The sequence below is a fragment of the Pelobates fuscus genome, chromosome 1 (assembly GCF_036172605.1).
Source record: "Pelobates fuscus isolate aPelFus1 chromosome 1, aPelFus1.pri, whole genome shotgun sequence".
In the NCBI taxonomy this organism is placed as follows: Eukaryota; Metazoa; Chordata; class Amphibia; order Anura; family Pelobatidae; genus Pelobates; species Pelobates fuscus.
The window spans coordinates 407,136,363-407,163,744 of record NC_086317.1 but is presented as its reverse complement, the minus strand read 5'-3'; the positions used below and the strand labels follow the sequence as shown (position 1 = coordinate 407,163,744).

Below are 27,382 nucleotides of genomic sequence, written 5' to 3'. Positions count from 1 at the left end.
CTCATAATGACCATAACGAGTATTAAAAGCAGTCTTCCATTCATGCCCTTCTTTTATTCTGATTAAATTATATGCTCCCCGCAAATCTAGTTTAGAAAAGACAGTAGCTCCTTTTAACCTGTCAAATAGTTCAGTCACTAAGGGAATAGGATGAGCATTACGGATAGTAATCTTATTCAACCCTCTGTAATCAATACAGGGTCTTAAATCCCCTTCTTTCTTAGATACAAAGAAAAACCCCGCACCCGCGGGCGATGAGGATTTAGTGATAAACCCTTTCTTTAAATTCTCGGCAATGTACTCCTCTAATACTTTATTCTCGGCTATCGACAGGGGATAAACCGTGCCTCTTGGAGGCATAGTACCAGGCAACAATTCAATAGGACAATCATAGGGACGATGGGGAGGTAACTTTTCTGCCTCTTTAGGTTCAAAGACATCTTTAAGGTCAATATATTGGTTGGGTATTTGGGTAGTCAATGGTTCCATAGTAGGTATATTGATTAAGCCTACTGGTTTAATCGGAGTAATGCATTTACTGTGACAAGAATCTCCCCACTTAATGATCTCCTTCTTTTCCCAGTCAATCGACGGATTATGCTGGACTAACCAAGGAAACCCAAGTATTACAGGAAAAATAGGAGATGTTATCTGTTGCAGAATGATAACCTCCCTATGAAGAAGACCTGTAGATAATACTAGAGGAATGGTCTCCTGGGTAATAAGAGGTATCGATAATGGTCTACCATCTATGGCCTCAACGGCCAAGGGTGCCGATCTTTTTTGGAATGGAAGGGTATTTTTCTGCCCGAATGAGAGATCTACAAAATTCTCAGCAGCCCCAGAATCAATTAAAGCAAGGGTGGATATTTTCTTTCCCTCCCATTCTAAAGTAATAGGTAGAAGAAGCCGGAGATCTTTTTTATCATTGAAGGAGGACATACACATAACACCCAAGGCCTGTCCCCCTTGTGAACTTAGGTGCGAGAGTTTTCCGGCCGGTTAGGACAATTCACTCGTGTATGTCCCTTCCTGCCACAATACAAACATAAACCTTCCCTCCTACGGTATTGTCTCTCTGTCTCAGACAATCTTGTAGCCCCTAATTGCATGGGTTCTGGAGGGGTTTCGGACGAGGGATAGGTTAGAGCAAGACGTTCCGGTACTCTCCTAGGTCTCTCTCTGGTGTTCTGCCTGTACCTAAGACGTTCATCAATATGAGCTAAATATGTTATTAGCTCCTCTAGAGTATCTGGTAAATCTCTTGTGGCCACTTCATCTAGGATTCTATCAGATACTCCATTCAGGAACACATCTACGAATGCTTGTTCGTTCCATCTGACTTCTGCAGCTAAAGTACGGAATTCCAAGGCATAATCTACTAGAGAACGGGTATTTTGTCTTAAACGCAATAAGGATTTGGCAGCGTTAGTCTTTCTGCCTGGGGTATCAAAAGTTCTCCTGAAAGCTGCAACAAAGTTAGTGTAATTAAAGACTATGGGGTTGTCATTCTCCCACAAGGGATTAGCCCAGGTTAAAGCCTTATCTACTAACAGGGTTATAATATACCCAATCTTAGCTCTATCGGTAGGGTAAGCTCTAGGATGGAGTTCAAAATATATGCTTATCTGATTTAGGAACCCCCTGCATCCGTTAGGATCACCCCCATACCTGAGAGGTGCTGTAGCCTGATTGGAAGTACCTGTAGGTAGTACTTCCATGGGATGTTCTTGGGGTCTCAGACTAGGAGTCTGCTCCTCCGGCTGGAGATAAGCAGTGCGGTTAATTAAGGTCTGTACGGCGAGGGCGATCTGGTCCATACGATGGTCCAGCTCCTCAAACCTATTGTCCGCACCAAGCCCAAGAGGGTTAACACCTGCAGGGTCCATGGCCCTAGTGTAATGTCACGACAGTGACCCCTTCACGCAGAGTGCAACCTAACTATAGAACGTATACCGGACCTTAGAATGGCCGGGCTCACGTTAGAGTAGTCAAATGGGATAGCCAGAGGTCAAGGGATAACAGAAGACGGAATAACGATTAACAAGCCAAAGTACAGGGAACCAGAGAGTAGAATAGTCAAATAGAGTAGCCAGAAGTCAAATACCAGGAGAGAATACCAATAAACATAAAGAGCACTATGGGAACTAGCAAGAACCACACTAGGGCGTCTTACTGCTGTCAAGACAGCCCTTTTATAGTGTGGTGTGTTTTGCTTTAAAACCACGCCCCCAAAAGGTCCGGGTGCGTGGTTGCGTCATGATTCTGTCGGCTTCCAGCCGACGGCAGTGGCGCGCATGCGCCGAAGTTAGAAATTCCGCTCTGAGTGAGCGGCCGGCGTCAGAGGTGCCGTGCCGCTCAGTGAAGGAGGATGCTGTACTGCGTGGGTCCGAGGATGACAGGTAAGGTATCGTGACACATGGCACGTTTTCATATGCTGACTTTTTCTTTATGTACTCAAATTACATACACAAGAACTCAGATAATTAATCAGGAATAGGTATAGTGTATATATATGTGATAAGGTTTCTCTAAGTTATTTGTGTATATTACGTTGTCACTACCATGTACACCCGATTACATGGCACATACAATTCCTGACCTTTCTGCATATACTCAAACGATATATCGTGTATACAGAACACGGTCCCAACATCACACACTTTCGGGATTGAATCACACTTTTGGTTTAACCTCTCATACGTCAACTTTTTCTGCATATGGTCAATTTTCATATTTTATAACTCACCCAAACCATCTGTCGTTTTGCACCCAGACTTATATAATCCATACCGGATAAATCACGTAATACTCCCTGCACTGATTACTACAGTAGCACGTCCATATATATTTTTAAATTGGTCACCATGTATACACATTATACGTAGCCACTACAAGCTAATCCCTGCGTTACAGTTTTCTCCAGAACAAATCAGGCTGGGTACTACCTTACTCTAAATTGTTCCCCTTCAACATATACGGTTAATAAAATCATCCACAGCATATCTAGTCTACGTTAGTATCACAGGATCCATTTCTCATACTATCATATCTATTTCTACCCATTTAGGTTTATCCAGGTTTTCTATACCTTACGCATCATATACGTATACATACTATCAGGTACGTAAGCCTGCTCACATATCACATACGTTCTCCCTAAATAGGACATAGAGTACTGGCAAGTTAGGGGTATAGGCCCAAATAGGTACCTCCCCTCTTGGCATACCGCCTATAGTTTAGAGGTCCGCGAGGCCAACACCCCACCTCAACGTTTCGGAGGCAAACACCCCTCAAGCCACACGTTAGTTAGCCGCCTCGCAAAGTTTAGAGAGGGCGTCACCTGTCACTCCCTTCCCCTGTTTTTCTTTTATTGTCACCGAGAGGCCTACGAATTCCTGCCACTACGATGGGTGGCCTCAATATTCCCTCGCGCCAACGCATAGATAGAGCCTCTCATAGCCACTTGGCAAATAGCAGGGCCTCACCTGTCACCAAAGGACAAGATTAATTTTTCGCCTCACTCGGCATAATTAGCCCGCCAGTACATCCCCTGGGTTTCAACACTAACGGTATATTTTCTCATCTAGTATGTCTCAGCGCCTTCTCACAGTACGGGACAAGGTCCAACTGGAGTAAGATAGACACAGTGATTTTCTGCAGACACTTTGCAGGGCTAAGGACGCCGGCTTGTGCATACTGCTCCTCCATGTCTCATTCGGCAAATTTTTGTCCCACCACTGCTAACGAGCATACCCACGTGCAAGGACCTAGCCCCGCTGGTCCTACGGAGAAAATAGCTAAAGACAAACTGGGTAGACCTATCAAGTTTCTGGGCAAATCCCAGATATGTAATAACTTTAATGTTGGTACATGTAATTACAGCGGTTGTCGTTTATTGCATATATGCTCAAAATGTTTCAGGGCACATGCAAAAATCATGTGTCCCAATAAAATGTATCCCAAACAGTACCTAACGTCTATCAACATATCCCTACTTGCGACATTTCTGTCACAGCATCCATCTACACATTTAGTAGATTTCATAATCTCTGGTCTATCAGAAGGATTCCACACAGGTATCATACATATGCCTTCAGGAATCCTGGAATGTCCAAATCTACAATCCGCCCAACACAACCCTACAGCTGTTGACACACTCATAGCTAAAGAAGTGACAGAAGGTTTCTTATTGGGACCTTTTCAATCCCCTCCTTTCACTACATGGAGGACAAACCCTATCGGGGTTGTCACAGGAAAATCTTCCAACAAGCAGAGACTTATTATCGATTTGTCGGCACCACACACCTCTACCACTCCTAGCCTCAACTCGCTAATACCATCGGAGGAATTTTCCCTGCAATATTCCACTATAGACCACGCCATTACGGCTATCTTACAGGCAGGAGTCGGTGCATGGCTCAGCAAGACCGACATAACAAATGCATTCAAACTACTACCAATCCACCCCACACTGTGGCACCTACATGGCATCAAGTGGGAAGGGAACTACTACTTTTTCTCACGACTAACTTTTGGTTCTAAAAGTAGTCCAGCCATATTTGACACATTTGCCGAAATCCTATGCTGGTTACTACTCAATATATCCAGATGCCCTACAGTCATACATTATCTGGACGATTTCCTAATGGTCGAGGAGAATTCTTCCCCTCCCAGTAGCCTCAAAGAAACCGTCAGCCTATTCAACCAGTTGGGGGTCCCAGTCTCCCCTACCAAGACCGAAGGCCCAGATACCATCATCACTTTCCTGGGCATCATGCTAGACTCGGCCAACATGCAAGCTAGCCTACCACGCACTAAGGTAGAAAACATCCTGACAAACATCAACCTCTATATACAACTACGCACTTGCAACCGCAAAGAATTACAATCTTTACTGGGGTCACTCAATTTTGCCATGCGTATTATACCTCAAGGCCGTGCTTTCATCTCACGTCTCCTCAGCATGTTCCCACTGTTTCTACATGATGCACACAGATTATCCCTAGATACCCAAGCCACGGCAGACCTTCTCATGTGGAGAAACTTTTTAACCTCCTGGAATGGAAAAAGCATGTTCCTCCCTCAATTGTCTGACACTTCTCCTACTGTTTGGACAGACGCGGCGTCTACCACAGGTTTTGCAGCGATATTTGGGAACGAATGGCTTTGGGGTAGCTGGCCTTCAGAGGTGCAGGACCTGGAGTGTTTTTTCTCTACCTCAGCTCTTTTCGAGATATATCCCATCGTGGCGGCTGCCGTGGCATGGGGACATCTATGGGCAGGTTCATCAGTCAGGTGTTACTCAGACAACCAAGCAACCTGTTCCATTATTAACAAAGGTCGCTCCAACTCCCTTACTATCATGAGATTTTTGAGGAAACTCACTTGGTTGGCAGCATGTCATAATTTTTTCTTGCATTGTGTTCATATTCCAGGTATTTGTAACGAGGCAGCTGATAATTTGTCTCGTTTTAAATTCCAGGTCTTTCATCAACTTCTCCCATCAGCCGCGCTCACAGCCACGGCCACTCCACTGTTCCATCAGCTAGTAATGGACTAGACGTTATCATGCAACATTGCAGAACTTTGTCCCAACTAGCTCTATCTACAAATACCAGGAAAACCTACAACAGAGCCTTCAGTTTATTCAAAAGATTCCTTTTGGAACACAACATATTACAACCATTCATCATGACATCTTTTTTAGGTTTTGCCTCTTTTTGCCACATCAAACTCAAACTTTCTTACAACACAATCAAACTATATCTTACAGGCATCCAACATCACATGCTGACATTACAACCCAACAACTCAAGTTTCATGTCATCATACCAAATCAAGAACATCCTTAGGGGTATACAAAGATCCGAACCCCCGCATACAGCACAGAGGCTTCCTATAGATTTTCATATCCTTAAGAAATTATCACAACTACTAGATCTAAAACCCTTCTCCTTCAACACAACTCTAGTCATCAAAACAGCTATTTACGTGGCTTTTTATGGGTTTCTGAGACCTAGAGAGTTTACCGCCATCAATACAACACAATCCACTCACCTACTGCTCCATTCGCACTTAACCAAACACATGGACTATTATATCCTGACACTACCTCATTCCAAAAACAGTCAACACGCTCCACCCGTAGAGGTTAAATACTATCCGACTCACAACAGATGGTGCCCCGTCCAAATACTGGACTCTTATACAGAGAGTCTCAAGGCTCCACCATCACAACCACTTTTTGTTCTACGAGGTTCAGTTCTCACTACTACCAACTTCATGACCCACGTTAGGTCCTTACTAACACAGCTGGGACTCAAGCCAGCTAACTATTCAGGCCACTCCTTCCGCATAGGAGCGGCCTCCACAGCCTCCAGTGTTAACATACCGGTTCATGTTATCAAGACACTGGGGCGCTGGAAATCATCCGCTTACACACGATACATTCCTAACCCTGTACAAGAAGTAAGAAATGCTTTTCAGAACATGTCTTGTTAAAAGTATGTATATTGGTAGTTTGTATTAAATATTGAAATTGCTACTTTTGCCCTCTTTATTTTCAGGCCTACCTCATCGTCGGTTTCGGCACACCACAACCGACTTGCTACTTTTATACCATCCTACACTTATTAAGGTCTTATTTCTCTTTGCCATCATGAGCCCTTCACACAAGTAGTAAGGCCTTTTGGCCTGTGTTTGTGGGAGGGGCGTATGACACACCCCTTCCCTACTTAAGGGACACCCCTTACCTGGCTCCATACCTTCGAGGTCAGTGTTGCATCACCCTCCCACCCACACCTCTTTATCAACTCCTTTTCTTACATTTCTTCTTGGTGGGCCCTCTTTATTTTCAGGCCTACCTCATCGTCGGTTTCGGCACACCACAACCGACTTGCTACTTTTATACCATCCTACACTTATTAAGGTCTTATTTCTCTTTGCCATCATGAGCCCTTCACACAAGTAGTAAGGCCTTTTGGCCTGTGTTTGTGGGAGGGGCGTATGACACACCCCTTCCCTACTTAAGGGACACCCCTTACCTGGCTCCATACCTTCGAGGTCAGCGTTGCATCACCCTCCCACCCACACCTCTTTATCAACTCCTTTTCTTACATTTCTTCTTGGTGGGCCCTCTTTATTTTCAGGCCTACCTCATCGTCGGTTTCGGCACACCACAACCGACTTGCTACTTTTATACCATCCTACACTTATTAAGGTCTTATTTCTCTTTGCCATCATGAGCCCTTCACACAAATATATATATATATATATATATATATATATATATAAAAATAAAATAACCCTCAGTGAGTTAACACACAAAGAAAATTAGAAAGAGCTCATGTATATATATATATATATATATATATATATGTGTGTGTGTGTGGGAGTGTGCTGTATATGTGTGAGCGAGGGTGCTGTGTGTGTCTGAGGGTGCTGTGTGTGTCTGAGGGTGCTGTGTGTGTGTGTCTGAGGGTGCTGTGTGTGTGTGTCTGAGGGTGCTGTGTGTGTGTGTCTGAGGGTGCTGTGTGTGTGTGTCTGAGGGTGCTGTGTGTGTGTGTCTGAGGGTGCTGTGTGTGTCTGAGGGTGCTGTGTGTGTCTGAGGGTGCTGTGTGTGTCTGAGGGTGCTGTGTGTGTGTCTGGGGGTGCTGTGTGTGTGTCTGGGGGTGCTGTGTGTGTGTGTCTGGGGGTGCTGTGTGTGTGTGTCTGGGGGTGCTGTGTGTGTGTCTGGGGGTGCTGTGTGTGTGTCTGAGGGTGCTGTGTGTGTGTGTCTGAGGGTGCTGTGTGTGTTTGAGGGTGCTGTGTGTGTTTGAGTGTGCTGTGTATGTTTGGGTGCTGTGTGTGTCTGAGGGTGCTGTGTGTGTCTGAGGGCGCTTTGTGTGTTTGAGTGTGCTGTGTGTGTTTGAGGGCGCTGTGTGTGTTTGAGTGCGCTGTGTATGTTTGGGTGCTGTGTGTGTCTGAGGGTGATGTGTGTGTGTCTGAGGGTGCTGTGTGTGTTTGGGTGCTGTGTGTGTCTGGGGGTGCTGTGTGTCTGGGGTGTTGGTGCTGTGTGTGTGCCTGGGGGTGCTGTGTGTGTCTGGGGGTGCTGTGTGTGTCTGGGGGTGCTGTGTGTGTCTGGGGGTGCTGTGTGTGTTTGTGTGCTGTGTGTGTGAATGTATATTTTATTTACATTTAAATATATATTTTTTATTAATAAAAAAAAAGTTATATCCCCCCTCCTCCCTTCTTACCTTTTAGCCTGGAAGGAGGGGGGGTCTGTTCTGCCTGTGGGGAGAGGGGGATCCGTTCTGCCTGGGGGGTGGGGGGGGTGCCGTGCAGCTTCCTTCCCTGGTGGTTCCACAAATTGAAATATTATTTGTATGACACATATTTCCTGATCAAGTGTCTCCATAGCTCTAGTTATTTAAGAAATATGGAAGATTTTTTGCTAAGGGCGGGAGCCCTATCTGAAATAGCAGAAACCCTGCAACTGAACGAACAGGATGCAGATCAAATACTCTGGCCTAACACCCCCACAGAATTGATGCACACAGATTCCATCAAGGACCTGTATAATGATTTGACCAAATTAAAGCGACGGGAGACTGACCTTGACCTTCATGGTGTCTTTATCTCCGATTATTATCGCGCCAAACGGATCCCCAGAGGATTCAGGGTTCGCAATTCCCCCACGATTGGACGCCAGAACCCTGAATTCTGTAAGAAATGGACAGGCATCTCAAATAAATGTTCATTAGATTGGATGTTGATAGTGGTGGAGGAAGTGAGGAGTGAATTAATTTTCACCAAAGACTCCATTAACAAGTTTGAAACACTACATACATCAACATTAACAGCTGCAGCCTCCACGCAATATATGGTGAAACTGCAAGATGAGATCGCGAGATACAGGAACGATCTAATTAGATTCAAAAAACAAAAACTTGAACGGGTTAACTTTGACTATACCCATCATCAGGTCTACCACTGGCTCTGTGGAGAGCGACGCAAACCGAATTTCCCAAGATATAAACAGAAGGTTCGTAAACCTCAATTCCTCTCCATAGACACCAGCTCTGCAGAATCTACTTCTGAAACTGAAGGGACGGGAGTACCCCAGGACACGTCAGTAATGCCACCGAGAAAATCCACACGACCACCTTTTTTTCCACAGGACCAACACTCCAACGACCCACCAGGATTCAACACAAGAGGACGCAAAGATCTAAGAGACCCAAAGTCAGTAGACGAGGACAGAGGGGCAAGATTCACAGGCACTCGCCCAAGAACTGTGAACAGGAAGATATAACTCCTATCTTCAACCTATCCTCCAAGACCCTCAGCTCTGAACACATTAAAGTCTTATCCAAAGGCCTCACATTTGTTCCAACTCCTAAGTTGGATATGTTTAAGACAGACATTGACCTATATAAGATGGAACGCACTTTGAATCTACAAACATTTATACAACATCCTTATCCGCAATCAAAGAATCCACTTCGACTGAAAAGTACATGGGAACCAAAAACGTCCCATCCCTCTATCAAATGCTTTTCCAGTTTAGTCAAGAAAGATACACATCAGATTGTCTCGGAGTCCAAGTCAGGTCCACACAACCTTACAATGAAGGAACATAAGGCACTTGAGGATCTTGCCAATGATAAAAATATTACCATCAGACCGGCCGACAAAGGCGGAGCTATCGTGATACAGAACTACGAATCATACCGCACAGAAATATTGAGACAACTATCGGACACAACCACATACAAGAAAATCGCTTTTGACCCTACCAAAACCATTATACAGAAACTACAAGCACTGGTCAATAGAGGCGTTACGGCAGGCTGGCTTGAGGATCAAACCGCTAATTATCTGATAGATTTACATCCCAAAATTCCTTTACTGTACACTTTACCAAAGGTCCATAAAGATGCGCACAACCCTCATGGACGTCCCATCGTCTCTGCTAAACGATGTGTATTGGAACCGCTGGCTAAATTCATCGACCAACATTGCAAAACACCTACGTTATCGATACCCACGTGCCTCAAAGACACACAAGATCTCCTCTCACAACTTAAACTGATCACCCTCCCGGAGGGTCCCATTACTCTGGCCACTGTAGATGTGAAAAATCTATATACGATTATACCTCACTCTGAAGGGGTGGATGCCATGAGACAGATACTCAGTCGATCTGATCTATATAACGGACCCCCCATCGAGTTCCTCTTGGAATGCCTTGAATTTACGTTAAACAACAATTATTTTCGTTTTGAGAAGTTCTTCTACATCCAACAAACGGGGACTGCAATGGGATCAGCCATAGCTCCAAACTACGCTAACAGCTATATGTACTCATATGAACAGAAGCACATTTTGTCGAAATATCAATCCAACCTCATTCTATACCGGAGGTATGTGGATGATATCCTTATGCTATGGGCAGGTCCGCCTTCATCTTTTGAAAATATGATCCAGGAGCTCAATATGATCAACTCCCCGGTGCGCCTCAGCCATTGCTGCAGCATCGAGAGGATCCAATTCCTAGATGTGGAAATCTATCGCTCCCAGCAATCTATTGGCTATACCCTATTCAAGAAAAGCTCAGACCGTAATACGTTCCTACACGCCACAAGTTTTCATCCTGGAGCACTAAAAAGATCACTGCCGATCTCACAGTTCCTTAGAGTCCTCAGGAACAATTCGGATCCTAACAATACTAGAATGCAGATTTCTGCCATGCAACTAGCATTTTTGAAGAGGGGATACTCACATCCAACACTGAAACGCTCCCTGGACAGAGCGATGGAGATCCACAACAAGTCAGATGTACGACCTATGACACCATGTAACAAATCAAGGATAGTCACATTACCTCTGCTATACCACACGGCCAGTGACCAAATGGCGAAGTCTATCCGAAAGAGATGGGACTTACTATCTTCTGATCCCACACTACACTCAGCCTTTTCTCATCTACCCCGTATTGCGTTCAAACGGAACCGGACGCTTAGAGATATTTTAGTCAAAAGTGATCGCCCTGAGCAGTACGAGACATCGAAAATCCATAATAAGACAGGATGCTTTAAGTGTGCCAATTGTGTGACATGTGGCCACATGCTTACAGGCTCTTCATTTGCCCATCCCCACTCAGGAAAGCGTTATCCCATCAAACACCATATCACTTGCCTCACCACCCACGTAGTCTATCTAATATCTTGTCCATGCGGACTATACTACGTGGGGAAAACTGATCTCACAGTACGGGACAGAATGCGAGGACACCGCTCAGGCATTATGACTGCGTTCAGGGACAGTAAGACAGACAAACCGGTGGCCAAGCACTTTTTAGAGATGAACCATCGGCTACCCACTCTCAAATTCATGGCCATTGATCATATCCCCCCCCTGTCTAGAGGGGGTGATCGTTCTAGGATCCTGCTCCAACGGGAGACATACTGGATCAAAACACTGGACACTCTACATCCCAAAGGCCTTAATGAGTATGTCTCCTTTAACGCCTTTTTGGACACTCGCTGAGTACGTCTCATGGATACAACCTTTTTGAACCTTTTTGAATTTTTATCCTGTATATAGATTTAGAATATTTTTTGAAGCGATCCACTATGATACTCTGTTCTGTCATATCAATTTTGATGTCCATCAATTGTCCAGCATTATAATTGGACACTGTCTATTGATTTTTTTGTTCTGCTCTATCCTGTCAGTTGCCTAAGGCTCTATAGCCAAATTTGTTTTGTTAGCAGGGATATATACCATGCATACATTACTGGATATTATTCCACATACTAGATATAGATATCCACATTGAGGTCATGATATATCTCACTCACCAGAGCTCTCCACACACTTATTCTTTTCACCCTCATAGCATTGTCGGCATTATGTCCGCTCCCCCACACTCCCCTTTTCTTCACTTATATATCTGGGTATATATTTTGTTTACTCTGTGGCTCTCTACTAGATTATCTCACCCATTTACACTCTCTCTGTCATTTATTTACTGTTTGTCACATTTTTTTAGATTCCGGTGTCCCCTTTTTTTGCTTTCGGCCACGTTATTCACCCACACACATACCATACATTCTAGCTCTCACTCACCAGTTTATCTATTACTTCTTTGCTGCATTACACACCTCTTAACTCTCAGGCCATACACATCTTTGATCTTTTCTATTCTATTCTCCGTTTCCTTCTGATTATTATACATCATCTTCCCCGCTTGCAACCACGCTCTGGAACCTCCTCCGTTATAAGATTAGCCAATGCATATACATTATATATCTATTTAGAATCATCCAGTATCATTAGCAGCTTAATACTCGATCCATATTTCTTTAATTACCATTTCACATATCTGCTTAGTTGGGTATTCACGGATTGGTAACCTAGGTTACCTAGATACACTTACACGATTACTTCCGGTCGCACTCCTGTGACGTCATCAGTCACCGACAGGATCACTCCGGTTTTACTCACAATTACACACTGGCGTTCACACATGGCTTGGGGATACACAGCTTTTTCAGGTTAGTGATCATGTCTTTTATTGGTTTGGTTATATATTTTCACTGTTTCACTTGTTTTTATATCTTGATAAAGACCGTATGGTCGAAACGTCGATTGATTTTCTCACCGAATAAATACCTTTGAATAAGACCTCTGGAGTGCTCTTCCTATGTCCTGTATATATATATATATATATATATATATATATATATAAAAAAATAAAATAACCCTCAGTGAGTTAACACACAAAGAAAATTAGAAAGAGCTCATATATATATATATATATATATATATATATGTGTGTGTGTGGGAGTGTGCTGTATATGTGTGAGCGAGGGTGCTGTGTGTGTCTGAGGGTGCTGTGTGTGTCTGAGGGTGCTGTGTGTGTGTGTCTGAGGGTGCTGTGTGTGTGTGTCTGAGGGTGCTGTGTGTGTGTGTCTGAGGGTGCTGTGTGTGTCTGAGGGTGCTGTGTGTGTCTGAGGGTGCTGTGTGTGTCTGAGGGTGCTGTGTGTGTCTGAGGGTGCTGTGTGTGTGTCTGGGGGTGCTGTGTGTGTGTCTGGGGGTGCTGTGTGTGTGTGTCTGGGGATGCTGTGTGTGTGTGTCTGGGGGTGCTGTGTGTGTGTGTCTGGGGGTGCTGTGTGTGTGTGTCTGGGGGTGCTGTGTGTGTGTCTGGGGGTGCTGTGTGTGTGTCTGAGGGTGCTGTGTGTGTGTGTCTGAGGGTGCTGTGTGTGTTTGAGGGTGCTGTGTGTGTTTGAGTGTGCTGTGTATGTTTGGGTGCTGTGTGTGTCTGAGGGTGCTGTGTGTGTCTGAGGGCGCTTTGTGTGTTTGAGTGTGCTGTGTGTGTTTGTTTGAGGGCGCTGTGTGTGTTTGAGTGCGCTGTGTATGTTTGGGTGCTGTGTGTGTCTGAGGGTGCTGTGTGTGTCTGAGGGTGATGTGTGTGTGTCTGAGGGTGCTGTGTGTGTTTGGGTGCTGTGTGTGTCTGGGGGTGCTGTGTGTCTGGGGTGTTGGTGCTGTGTGTGTGCCTGGGGGTGCTGTGTGTGTCTGGGGTGCTGTGTGTGTCTGGGGGTGCTGTGTGTGTTTGTGTGCTGTGTGTGTGAATGTATATTTTATTTACATTTAAATATATATTTTTTATTAATAAAAAAAAAGTTATATCCCCCCTCCTCCCTTCTTACCTTTTAGCCTGGAAGGAGGGGGGGTCTGTTCTGCCTGTGGGGAGAGGGGGATCCGTTCTGCCTGGGGGGTGGGGAGGGGTGCCGTGCAGCTTCCTTCCCTGGTGGTCCAGTGGTGAGAGTGAACTTTAGCCTGAAGGCTATAGTTCACTCTTGCGAGATCTGAGCGTTGCCGCGGTAACCGCGGCAACGCTCAGACCTCGCGAGAGGACCCGGCGGAGCTGCTGGCTAGAGCTCCGCCGGTCCCCTCGCCTGCCTTCCTACCTCACACCCTCTCCTGCCGGCGGCCGCCTGTCAGTGTCTCTGGGCCGGTGAGGGAGATCTTTGATCACCCCACCGGCCCATGGAGACACACAGCAGGGCCGGCGCTCGGATAGCGCTGGCCCTGCAGGGGCTGGCAGGGGAGATCCTGTGATCTCCCCTGCCGGCCTCGGCCCCACGGCCATCGCGGCCCACCGGGCATTTGCCCGGTATGCCCGATGGCCAGTCCGGGCCTGGTTCTGTACATGTAACCTCTGTCGATGAAAAATAAAGAATTAAAAAAAAAAAGGTTACATTAAAAACCATATATTTCAAAATGACCTATACCACCAATAAACGTGAGATAACTTTGAAGATTGCTTTACAACCTAGAGTACAGTGACTAATTCAAGTAGGATTGGGCTGCGGTGAGAGTTTTGTTCTGCACTGGATGTATAAAGTGAGATTGAGATAGATACATTTTAAAGGGGGCCTGTAATCTAAAGAAGAAAACAAACAAATTCCTTTCAAGATTACCATATAGCAGCATCACAATGAGAACGTCCTCTCGCTTTGCATGTGGAAATGCAGCGTCAAGCAAAACCCCAAAGGCAGGCGCAGAGGTAACTCAGCGCTGGAATCAGGTAAGTGTTCAAAGGATTGTAATCCTTTTAAGGATGGAGCAGGGGAGGGAGGGCAAGGGACACTAAACTGTTAGGAATACATCTTCAAAGCAGAGGACACATACAGACAGAGCAATGTTTTTCTATAAAAAGGATTAGCTGCATTCAGCATCATGCTGTGTGTGATAACACTAAACATTATCGAACATTCAAGGATCTGAAGAAGGAAGTGCCTCTAGTGAACTTGACAGTCAGAGGCATGTTTTTGACAAACTGTAAATATTGCCAGGGGCGGACTGAGAACCCTCAGGGCCCCCGGGCAAAATAAATCAAGGGCCCCCTTACAGGCCCCACCCATACTCCGCAGCAAGCGCCACCCATGTCCCGCCTCCATGCACCGCCTCCAGCCACACCCTACACAATCTTTAGACACAAGGAACAAAAGTGCAATAATCCCTTCAAGGCCCCAGTAGAGACTACAATTGAGGGCTAATGGGCCATGGAGGGGGGTCTTTCTAGCAGAAGCTATATCAGTGTCCTTTAGAGAGTGTGTTAGAAAGAATACCCTCCAGGCCCTATTAGAGACTACAATGGAGTCTAATAGGCTTGGAAGGGGGTCTTTCTAACAGAGGCCATCTCAGTGTCCCTGCTGGAAACAGTCGCCTCCATGCCCCAGTAGAGACTACAATTGAGGGCTAATGGGCCATGGAGGGGGGGGAGCATTCTAGCAGAGGCTATCTCAGTGTCCTTTAGAGAGTGTGTTAGAAAGAATTTCCTCCAGGTCCCATTAGAGACTACAATGGAGTCTAATGGGGCCTGGAGGGGGGTCTCTCCAACACTCTGGTTCCTATTCACAATATAGCAACACAACATAGCTCGCTGATACCTAGGCCAAGTTGGCTCCTCTTACCTTAATTACTGTTGCTGGCTGCCAGTCTGTGGGCTTGCTGGAAGGCTGTGGGCTTACTGGCTGCGGCTGGTAGGCTGTGGGCTTGCTGGCAGGCTGTGGGCTTGCTGGCTACTGCCGGCAGGCTGTGGGCTTGCTGGCTGCGGCTGGCAGGCTGTGGGCTTGCTGGCTGTGGCTTGCTGGCTGGCAGGCTGTGGCTTGCTGGCTGGCAGGCTGTGGCTTGCTAACTTTAAGCCTAACTGGTGGCCTGTGGGCTGGCTGGCTGGCTATTGGCCAGCCTGTGGGCTGGCTATTGGCCAGCCTGTGGGCTGGCTATTGGCCAGCCTGTGGGCTGGCTGGCCGGCCTGTGGGCTGGCTGGCTTGCTGGCTACTGGGGCACTCGTGGATTATTTAAAGAAATAATCCATGCACAATAACCACTACTGCTCTGTGTAGTCGTTATGGTGCCAGGAGGGCCGGGCCCCCCTCCTAGAGTAAGTAGTCAAACCGTTTAAGAACAGTTTAACAACTTACCTGGGGTCTGCTGGGATATGAGGCTGTAGTAGGGTATAGGAGCAGTGGTGCAATGTGTAAGGGGTGCAGTGTGTGTGTGAAAGGTTCAGTGTGTGTGAGGGGGTGTAGTGTGTGAATGTGTAGGGTGTGTGGGGCAATGTGTGTACGAGGGGGCTGTGTATGTGTGTGGCAATGTTAGTATGGGGGGCTGTGTGTGTATGGGTGGGCAGTGTATGTGTGTGTGTGAGGCAATGTGTGTAAATGTGTATGGTCTGTGTGGGGGCAGTGTGTGTGTATGGGGGGCAGTGTGTGAATGTGTATGGTGTGTGGGGGCAGTGTGTTTATTGGGCTAGAGTTCACTCTCACCACTGCGACCACCAGGAATACCTGGTGGTCACAGTGTTGAGAGTGAACTCTAGCCCGTAGCTCCAGGGCTAGAGTTTACTCTCGCAAGAGCCGTAACGTTGCCGTGGTAACCGCGGCAACGATCTGTGCTCGCGCAAGAAGGACCCAGAGGAGCTGCAGGCTGAGCTCCCGGGTCCTCTCTTCCTCCCTCCCCTGCCGGCTGCCCGCACGGTGCCTGCGGACAGGGAAGGGGGCAATTGCCCTCCTCTTACTCCCCCCTCCCCCTCTTCTTACCCCCCCTCCCCCTCTTCTTACCACCTTCTTACTCCCCCCCCCCTTCTTACTCCCCCCCTCTCTTCTTACTCCCCTCACCCTCTTCTTACTCCCCTCACCCTCTTCTTACTCCCCTCACCCTCTTTTTACCCCCCTCCCCCTCTTTTTACCCTCCCTCCCTCTCTTCTTACCCCCCTCCCTCTCTTCTTACCCCCTCCCTCTCTTCTTAACCCCCCTCCCTCCTCTTACCCCCCTCCCTCTCTTCTTACCCCCCTCCCTCCTTACCCCCCTCCCTCTCTCTTTTTACCCCCTCTCTCTTTTAACCCCCCCTCTTTTAACCCCCTCTCTCTTTTAAACCCCCCTCTTTTAACCCCCCTCTCTCTTTTAACCCCCTCTCTCTTTTAACCCCCCTCTCTCTTTTAACCCCCCTCCCTCTCTTTTAACCCCCCCCTCTCTCTTTTAACCCCCCCTCCCTCTCTCTTTTAACCCCCCTCCCTCTTTTAACCCCCCTCCCTCTCTCTTTTAACCCCCCTCCCTCTCTCTTTTAACCCCCCCTCCCTCTCTCTTTTAACCCCCCCTTCCTCTCTCTTTTACCCCCCTCCCTCTCTCTTTTAACCCCCCTCCCTCTCTCTTTTAATCCCCCCTCCCTCTCTCTTTTAACCCCCCCTCCCTCTCTCTTTTACCCCCCCTCTCTCTTTTAACCCCCCTCCCTTTCTCTTTTAACCCCCCTCCCTTTCTCTTTTAACCCCCCCTCCCTCTCTCTTTTAACCCCCTCTCTCTTTTAACCCCCCCTCCCTCTCTCTTTTAACCCCCCCTCCCTCTCTTATACCCCCTCTCTCTTTTAACCCCCCCTCTCTCTTTTAACCCCCCCCCTCTCTCTTTTAACCCCCCCTCCCTCTCTCTTTTAACCCCCCCCTCTCTATTTTAACCCCCCCTCCCTCTCTCTTTTAACCCCCACCCTCCCTCTCTCTTTTAACCCCCACCCTCCCTCTCTCTTAACCCCCACCCTCCCTCTCTCTTAACCCCCCTCCCCCTCCCTCTTTTTACCCCCCTCCCCCTCTCTTTTTACCCCCCCTCCCCCTCCCTCTCTCTTTTTACCCCCCCTCCCCCTCCCTCTCTCTTTTTACCCCCTCCCCTGTAGCGTGGCCGAACGGCTTTCCGGTCCGCGGTGCCCGGCCGCCCGGAGTGATAGGAAGGTGCACACTGTGCACCTTCCTGTCAGTCCGGCCGGGTACAGGAAACAGAAACTTCTGTTCCGCGCGGAACAGAAGTTTCTGTTTCCTGTACCCGGCCGGACTGACAGGAAGGTGCACAGTGTGCACCTTCCTATCACTCCGGCCGGGCACCGCGGACCGGAAAGCCGCTCGGCCACGCTACAGGGGAGGTGAGGTGAGAAGCTGCAGCCGCCTGAGCGCTCTTAGGAGAGCGCTCAGGCGGCTGCAGCATTTAAAGGGGCGGCCGGGCCCCCTGATGGCGGGCCCCCCTCCCGGCCGGGCCCTCGGACCACGTCCGAAGTGCCCGACCGGTCAGTCCGCCCCTGAATATTGCTATTTCTCAGAAATGCAAATTTACATTTTCAGTCAAAAGTTGTCGAAGTAGAGGTTTTGGTGCTTAGAGGCACTGTAAAAGGCAAATACTAACCATGTCTTATAGCTTATTAAATACAGTAGCTGGTATATTTTCGCCACATTAGTGTGTTTAGTGCACACTGCAAATTAAGTAGGTATCTTGTTTAATAAACGTACCTCTGTTAATTCAGGAAATGCATTCTCCTCTTCCTGTATTTCTTTTTTTGGAAGCAAAGTCACAGGTATTTCCTTTTCAAGAGGCACCCTTAGGTGCAAGTCTACAGATTCTTAAACCGAATGGTCCCGCAATCGCTATGTAGATTAGAATGCAAAAACATCATTAAAATAAATATTACATTTACAGCTGCACTAAAATAAGTCCTTAGTAAAGCAATTCTGAGCCATAGAAGTCCCTGCATTCTCTAGCTGCCATGTATAAAGAGCTTTGAAAACCTGCTGCAATAGCCACTTGTATAGCTCCAGGTTTTCATTAACCCCTTAAGGACCACATTTCTGGAATAAAAGGGAATCATGACATGTCACACATGTCATGTGTCCTTAAGAGGTTAAAATACATAAATGGAAGAAATGGGTAATGTGACTAAACTGCAAATTGTGTGTGTGCAAAAACTTTACATATTTGCATATTTTAAAACACTATCTACTTAACATGGGTTAGTTTTAGTATCCCATGTTTCCTTAAAGCATCTGAACATAGATTTTCCTGTACCATAAAGATAAGCATTTACTAAAGAGGATCATACATTAGAGTCTTTGAATTTCAGTCAAAATACTCAACCTCTTGCAAGAACTAACCCAAATTAACATTTTGCTCTGTATGCAATTAACATTCTTCCCTACTGCCTATTGTTTAGCCCCCTACACATACATTACCTCTTTCTGTAACTGTAAAGCACGTGCTTTTTCTTTTTCTATTTGTCTGCTTCTTTCTCTTGCTCTTGAATCATAGGTGCTAGAGCTAATAAACATGGAATGAACATTAGTAAGCAAAAAGAATGAGTCATCAATTTAAGAAAAGAAAAAAAAAGTGTTACTTACATTTCTTTTATCCAGAGTAATGCCTGGAAAATTGATTGACTAAAAAAAATAAAAAGAAAAGAAAGAAAGAAACGTAGAATTATAAGGATATTCATTGAAAGAAAAAAAAAAATGAAAAAAAAAAAAAATGAAAGCACACAAACTTGCTTGGGGCTACCATTATATAACATGGGTCAGATTAGCACTATAAGTAATTCTTATCCAAATATACCCTTTTATATTTACACATTTAAGATTGCCATTTTAATCTTAAATTTTGCAAACATGTTATAGAGAGTTATAAAAAATAAAAAAAGGACTCCTCCACCCCTCTAGAATAGCTTTTAATACAAACTAATGCCCTGCAATATAGACGTGGTCTATTTATTTAACATAGACAATGTCTATATTGCTGGGCATTAGTTTGTATTAAGAGCTAAAGTGTCAACTTTCTCTTGCACTTAAAATATACCAACGTCAGAATAAGTACTGAAAACTCACCTAGTAGATTTTTGTTCTTTGGGTACAGCATCTTCAAGGACTAAATCTGAACTTGAACCTGAAAAGTGTACAAACCAGCTTGTTTCAGACATCGTAAAAAGTAAAGAATGTACAAGCCGGAATAACTATGACATGGTCATGCGAGTTGATTTTAAAATTTGAAACATCAGAACGTAACTTAGTGTAACATTACAACAGTGCTTAGCATTTGTAGTCAAATGGCTTTTGGAAATTGTGAGCCCTGATTACAGTACAAATAAAAAGTGTGTGTGTACGGTCATCTTTCAAAGAAAAAGGGGAGAGGAAAAATAATAAAAAACAAAGCATGTTTAAAATTTTGCATGTTCCAAAAAAAGAAAAAAAACTACGTACCTTCAGATTGTGATGGACTTGTGTGATTTTGTTCCTTGCAGAGCTGTTTATTAATAGGGATTCTAGCCTCACTGTTAAGTTTAATTTCAGATGTGTTATTAAACAATGGTTCAAGAACATGAGTTGATGGCTGTATAAAACTTAGAGAGGGCTTGTATGACGTTTCTAAATCCAGGCTATAAGGTTCCAGGGAACTGAGGCTTGAAGCACCAGGTTGTTCTGAAATACTGTTGCTTGAACTCAAACACCGAGATCTGCCAAAAAAACAATACTGTTTCAATAAACATGCAATAAACATACGTTTACAAAATATGCAAGTTCTAAAGATGATTGCAACTTACGTTTCAGGAGGAAAGATAGAGGTTGTGGACAGATACGTTTTCCCAGTCACTACCTGTAGTAGTTGCCTATAAATCTCTTTTTCTTCCTCACGTACAGTCTGAAAAACAAAGAGACCGGAAACAAAAAAGGTGATTATGGGAATCTGTGTTTTAAAAAAATAAAAAAAATAAAAATAAAAAAAAATCTCTTCTGTTTTTAGAGGTAGTCATATTTTTTTTTATCTAAGAAATGCTGCACACAAATATTTGTACGTTTGTGCCAGAGGCTGCACACCTGGCACACATGACAGCAGCAGCCCCAAATTGCATTCAGGAGTCATAGTGTGAATTCTGTACAAAAATGACATCACTCATCAGCACGCCCTGCATGCTGGAGACAGACATTATGAGCTTCAACATTTGCAGGCAGCAAATGCCGCCCCCCCCCCTACCCATTTTGTAAAAATTGCCTTTTATATTTTTAGATTATATTTAAAACCCTCCCTTTTGCCCAACCCTAACTCCCTGCCTCCCTTCCCACACCTGGTTAAAGCTAGTGCATGCACTCTGTATTTTAAAGTTTAAAAAAAAAGAAAGAAAAAAGTTAAGTGTAATACATCTGACAGGAGATACACATGTTTGCTTAAAATGTTTACAAATCAATATTTCATGTCTTTACTCAGATGTAACCAATCCAATAGACAATTGGAAGCAAAAAGGTATTTTTAAAAATTTGACACATCACATGAAAGGAGGACAAAGACCACATTTTACCCATTTACCTCTTCTACAGTACTGAGATACCATCTTTGAACTTTCTTTGGACTACGTCGACATGTGCCACTCCTTGAGGATGAACCTGCAGCGCTCTTAATAGGAAATGATTTTTCAAAAGCAGGCGAGAGACCAGAATTTGTTTTTGGAAAAACAGAGTTTGAAGGCCCACTATTAAAATAAAAAATGCTTAAATTACCATAAAAACAGACATTAAACGAACCCTGAAATTACAGGTGTACCAGAAATGCAGTTCTTAAAAATACACCAATATTTAGTTTACCTTTACCATGAAAGTTTAGGTATTAACTGTCAGAACACAATCTACATTTTGCTTTATTATTTGACGGTCGTCAGATTGTCTACAAGTAAAGAAATGGTGAAAACATTGACTTCTGTATGACATGTATCTGAGTTTAATGTACTAGATTAGAACATAATGATTAAAGGGACACTGTACGCTCTGCACAAGTACCTCAAGCGTCAGATTTTCCCTATAGGAAAGCATTGAATAATGCTTTCCTATGGGGAGGTCTAATGCGCATGGCCATTCCCGAGCATGCGCGTTAGGTCTCCCCTGACGGTTGATGTTGGCGGGGGAGGAGCATGGGCGGAGCCTGACCCAGAGTCGAGGGACATTGGCGCTTGATTCAGGTAAGTGGCTGAAGGGGTTTTAACCCCTTCAGCACCGTGGGAGAGGGCAGGGGCGGACTGACCGGTCGGGCACTTCGGACGTGGTCCGAGGGCCCGGCCGGGAGGGGGGCCCGCCATCAGGGGGCCCGGCCGCCCCTTTAAATGCTGCAGCCGCCTGAGCGCTCTCCTAAGAGCGCTCAGGCGGCTGCAGCTTCTCACCTCACCTCCCCTGTAGCGTGGCCGAGCGGCTTTCCGGTCCGCGGTGCCCGGCCGGAGTGATAGGAAGGTGCACACTGTGCACCTTCCTGTCAGTCCGGCCGGGTACAGGAAACAGAAACTTCTGTTCCGCGCGGAACAGAAGTTTCTGTTTCCTGTACCCGGCCGGACTGACAGGAAGGTGCACAGTGTGCACCTTCCTATCACTCCGGGCGGCCGGGCACCGCGGACCGGAAAGCCGTTCGGCCACGCTACAGGGGAGGGGGTAAAAAGAGAGAGGGAGGGGGAGGGGGGGTAAAAAGAGAGAGGGAGGGGGAGGGGGGGTAAAAAGAGAGGGGGAGGGGGGGTAAAAAGAGGGAGGGGGAGGGGGGTTAAGAGAGAGGGAGGGTGGGGGTTAAGAGAGAGGGAGGGTGGGGGTTAAGAGAGAGGGAGGGTGGGGGTTAAAAGAGAGAGGGAGGGTGGGGGTTAAAAGAGAGAGGGAGGGGGGGTTAAAATAGAGAGGGGGGGGGGTTAAAAGAGAGAGGGAGGGGGGGTTAAAAGAGAGAGGGGGGGTTAAAAGAGAGAGGGGGGGTTAAAAGAGAGAGGGGGTATAAGAGAGGGAGGGGGGGTTAAAAGAGAGAGGGAGGGGGGGTTAAAAGAGAGAGGGGGTTAAAAGAGAGAGGGAGGGGGGGTTAAAAGAGAAAGGGAGGGGGGTTAAAAGAGAAAGGGAGGGGGGTTAAAAGAGAGAGGGGGGGTAAAAGAGAGAGGGAGGGGGGGTTAAAAGAGAGAGGGAGGGGGGTTAAAAGAGAGAGGGAGGGGGGTTAAAAGAGAGAGGGAGGGGGGTAAAAGAGAGAGGAAGGGGGGGTTAAAAGAGAGAGGGAGGGGGGGTTAAAAGAGAGAGGGAGGGGGTTAAAAGAGAGAGGGAGGGGGGTTAAAAGAGGGAGGGGGGTTAAAAGAGAGAGGGAGGGGGGGTTAAAAGAGAGAGGGGGGGGTTAAAAGAGAGGGAGGGGGGGTTAAAAGAGAGAGGGGGGTTAAAAGAGAGAGGGGGTTAAAAGAGAGAGGGGGGTTAAAAGAGGGGGGTTTAAAAGAGAGAGGGGGTTAAAAGAGGGGGGGTTAAAAGAGAGAGGGGGTAAAAAGAGAGAGGGAGGGGGGTAAGGAGGGAGGGGGGTAAGAAGAGAGGGAGGGGGGTAAGAGGAGGGAGGGGGGTTAAGAAGAGAGGGAGGGGGTAAGAAGAGAGGGAGGGGGGTAAGAAGAGAGGGAGGGAGGGTAAAAAGAGGGGGAGGGGGGTAAAAAGAGGGTGAGGGGAGTAAGAAGAGGGTGAGGGGAGTAAGAAGAGGGTGAGGGGAGTAAGAAGAGAGGGGGGGAGTAAGAAGGGAGGGGGGGAGTAAGAAGGTGGTAAGAAGAGGGGGAGGGGGGGTAAGAAGAGGGGGAGGGGGGAGTAAGAGGAGGGCAATTGCCCCCTTCCCTGTCCGCAGGCACCGTGCGGGCAGCCGGCAGGGGAGGGAGGAAGAGAGGACCCGGGAGCTCAGCCTGCAGCTCCTCTGGGTCCTTCTTGCGCGAGCACAGATCGTTGCCGCGGTTACCACGGCAACGTTACGGCTCTTGCGAGAGTAAACTCTAGCCCTGGAGCTACGGGCTAGAGTTCACTCTCAACACTGTGACCACCAGGTATTCCTGGTGGTCGCAGTGGTGAGAGTGAACTCTAGCCCAATAAACACACTGCCCCCACACACCATACACATTCACACACTGCCCCCCATACACACACACTGCCCCCACACAGACCATACACATTTACACACATTGCCTCACACACACACATACACTGCCCACCCATACACACACAGCCCCCCATACTAACATTGCCACACACATACACAGCCCCCTCGTACACACATTGCCCCACACACCCTACACATTCACACACTACACCCCCTCACACACACTGAACCTTTCACACACACACTGCACCCCTTACACATTGCACCACTGCTCCTATACCCTACTACAGCCTCATATCCCAGCAGACCCCAGGTAAGTTGTTAAACTGTTCTTAAACGGTTTGACTACTTACTCTAGGAGGGGGGCCCGGCCCTCCTGGCACCATAACGACTACACAGAGCAGTAGTGGTTATTGTGCATGGATTATTTCTTTAAATAATCCACGAGTGCCCCAGTAGCCAGCAAGCCAGCCAGCCCACAGGCCGGCCAGCCAGCCCACAGGCTGGCCAATAGCCAGCCCACAGGCTGGCCAATAGCCAGCCAGCCAGCCCACAGGCCACCAGTTAGGCTTAAAGTTAGCAAGCCACAGCCTGCCAGCCAGCAAGCCACAGCCTGCCAGCCAGCAAGCCACAGCCAGCAAGCCCACAGCCTGCCAGCCGCAGCCAGCAAGCCCACAGCCTGCCGGCAGTAGCCAGCAAGCCCACAGCCTGCCAGCAAGCCCACAGCCTACCAGCCGCAGCCAGTAAGCCCACAGCCTTCCAGCAAGCCCACAGACTGGCAGCCAGCAACAGTAATTAAGGTAAGAGGAGCCAACTTGGCCTAGGTATCAGCGAGCTATGTTGTGTTGCTATATTGTGAATAGGAACCAGAGTGTTGGAGAGACCCCCCTCCAGGCCCCATTAGACTCCATTGTAGTCTCTAATGGGACCTGGAGGAAATTCTTTCTAACACACTCTCTAAAGGACACTGAGATAGCCTCTGCTAGAATGCTCCCCCCCCTCCATGGCCCATTAGCCCTCAATTGTAGTCTCTACTGGGGCATGGAGGCGACTGTTTCCAGCAGGGACACTGAGATGGCCTCTGTTAGAAAGACCCCCTTCCAAGCCTATTAGACTCCATTGTAGTCTCTAATAGGGCCTGGAGGGTATTCTTTCTAACACACTCTCTAAAGGACACTGATATAGCTTCTGCTAGAAAGACCCCCCTCCATGGCCCATTAGCCCTCAATTGTAGTCTCTACTGGGGCCTTGAAGGGATTATTGCACTTTTGTTCCTTGTGTCTAAAGATTGTGTAGGGTGTGGCTGGAGGCGGTGCATGGAGGCGGGACATGGGTGGCGCTTGCTGCGGAGTATGGGTGGGGCCTGTAAGGGGGCCCTTGATTTATTTTGCCCGGGGGCCCTGAGGGTTCTCAGTCCGCCCCTGGGAGAGGGGGACCTTAAAAACCCTATAGTGCTAGCAAAACAGTTTTGTTTTCCTGGTACTACAGGATACCTTTAAGAACAAATATTGGCCAGAAAGCACATATAGCAACTTAAAGAGTACTCAAAGAATAAATTAAAATATATAAATAAAAATAGTGGAATATCAGTTAAAAGGTAAACTATAGTGTACAGATTCAAGTAAAGTTTTACTTAATCTTTCTCCAGCCACCTGACCCATATTTTTAACCTGCAAGAATGCAGACAGTGTTACAAATCGCTATTTGTAACTGGCCCTTTAAATGGAAAATTGCCCTGCTTCCCTGTGGAGAAGCCTATTTGCCAGCCTCCTTCCTCATGACTATGGCCCCTGGAAGATTGTGCCCCTGAAAACTTATTAACTTTTATTGGGTGTGTATGGCCCTTTAAGAACCGTCTGGGGACATATTGTGACTTTGCTGAACAATACCCCTTTAAGACTATGTCCCCAGACCTGTAAAATAACTTGCCCCTGGCTCTCTCCCACTTGGTTCAGTAAATAGGGCTTACTGAACCAAGTACCACACAGGCAGACCACCCAGAAGTTAAAGTGTGCAGGCAATTTACCTCCCAGGCTGTGAGGTTACTGCAGGTTAATTGCACGTGGCGGCGGCCATCTTTGTTCAGTCGAACGCGGTCAGCGGTGTATGCTAAAGATTCTGTGGAACTGAAATCGGCTACACATTTTACCGAACACCGCTGACCCTTACCTTCTCTTACACTTCGTTTTTCAGCTCCAGAGACTAAGTCCCGTTTGAAATGGGACTTAGTCGTTTTTCGGCATGAAATTGACCGACTGCACAGCCCAAATCTATGGAACTGTTTTGGGCAGGAAATTGTGCTTGCGGTCGGTCATAAAGGGACCTCCAGCTAACTTTTGATCCACTGGGGGGGATTTGGCTGATTTTTGGAAGTGTTTATGTTTGAAGTGTGCTGAGTTCAAATATGTAATTTTTATGGAGATTGAATGTATAGTTTTAAAGTTACAGTGTATGTGTGAAAACTGTATTTTTACTGTATGCTATAATTATGTTATATGTTTATCTGAGGGGAGGAGACGTGGGAGTGGTACCATGTAGGTGATTGGTTAATTTCAACCTCCCCCTGGGAGTGTCCTGTGTGTACCTTTTTGTAATAAAAAGCAGGCTGGGTGTTCCAGTCCTCAGTTCTTCTTGACCCTTCAAAACGTAGCCTTGTCTCGTTATTGGAGGGAATTGCTGTATCACACTGGGGATTGCTATTCTCTGCATATTCCCCTGATCTTAATCACTTAGCTCTTTTAAGAGCTTGTTCCGGATACGCTCTCCTGGAGGAGAGGTCTTCCCCACACGGTCCTGAATGCTGGAGGTTCATTCCAGGGTGGAAGGAAGACGGCATGGCTCCAGTTAAGCTCCGGCGGTTGTGGAGCGTGCGGTGGTTGTGGTGTCGTCTGCAGTGCTTGGAGTCCTCTGTAAGCGCTAGGAGCATCCATCAACGGAGGGTACTCGGTCGGAGTACACGGAGCTCCGTTACAGACATCTACAGACTACTTTTCATCCCAATGATTCTTATAGAGAAGCATTATGTATAACAAGTGCATGAGAAGGGTCAGCCAATCAATGAATGCAATGTTTCTTTATGAGAAGCAAAGATAAATTTGACTTCTTGATGCAATGTGTGAGGACACAAAATGTCAACTACATAGTTTGACTCTGTTCTCACTCCAGAAGCACCATGTAGTGACAGACAGTCAATGTAACAGCCAGTAGAGGTTTATTTAGCCCTGCAATCTAACATTGCCGCACTTCCCAAATGGCAATGTATTACACTGTGGAAGCAAAACGCATGGGGCACTACACAGAGACCACTTCATAGACATGAAGTAGTCTGGGTGCTTATAGTATCTACCAACCAAGTAAAATCTTGAGATACATGGGTGGCAGTTGCAAAGTTTGTCACCAAGCAAAAACAGTGTAGAGAATACAAATTTGACTGTGTAACTATGAGCAATTACACATAATTCCCCCAAAAAGTATCCATCACGTCTTTACCATTAAGCATAGCATGTCTAGAAAGCAGGGCCGGACTGGCCCTCCGGGATACCGGGAAATTTTCCGGTGGGCCGTCGGGCACCTGGGGCCGGGGTGACCTGCGGCCGCAGGAAGAACTTGAAAGGCGGCCGCAGGGGAAGCTCTTCATGAGTCCAGGAGCAGGCTCTTCTGGGGGAGCAGGCTGTTCTGTCTCTGCT

The 27,382-nt window shown here is 46.7% G+C and overlaps 1 protein-coding gene across 1 annotated transcript in view; it reads right to left on the bottom strand.

The window, feature by feature from the left end:
• The window catches only part of LOC134576590 (sentrin-specific protease 1-like), a gene marked incomplete at its 5' end in the record, with an annotated part of 48,645 nt that extends 27,268 nt beyond the window's left edge, over window positions 1-21,377 (bottom strand). The window contains 7 exon segments of the mRNA XM_063435401.1: window positions 18,320-18,454; window positions 19,037-19,121; window positions 19,202-19,240; window positions 19,682-19,739; window positions 20,054-20,307; window positions 20,395-20,492; window positions 21,156-21,377. Coding sequence (XP_063291471.1) covers window positions 18,320-18,454; window positions 19,037-19,121; window positions 19,202-19,240; window positions 19,682-19,739; window positions 20,054-20,307; window positions 20,395-20,492; window positions 21,156-21,377 — 891 coding nt within the window.
• Between the last annotated feature and the right edge of the window lie 6,005 nt (window positions 21,378-27,382).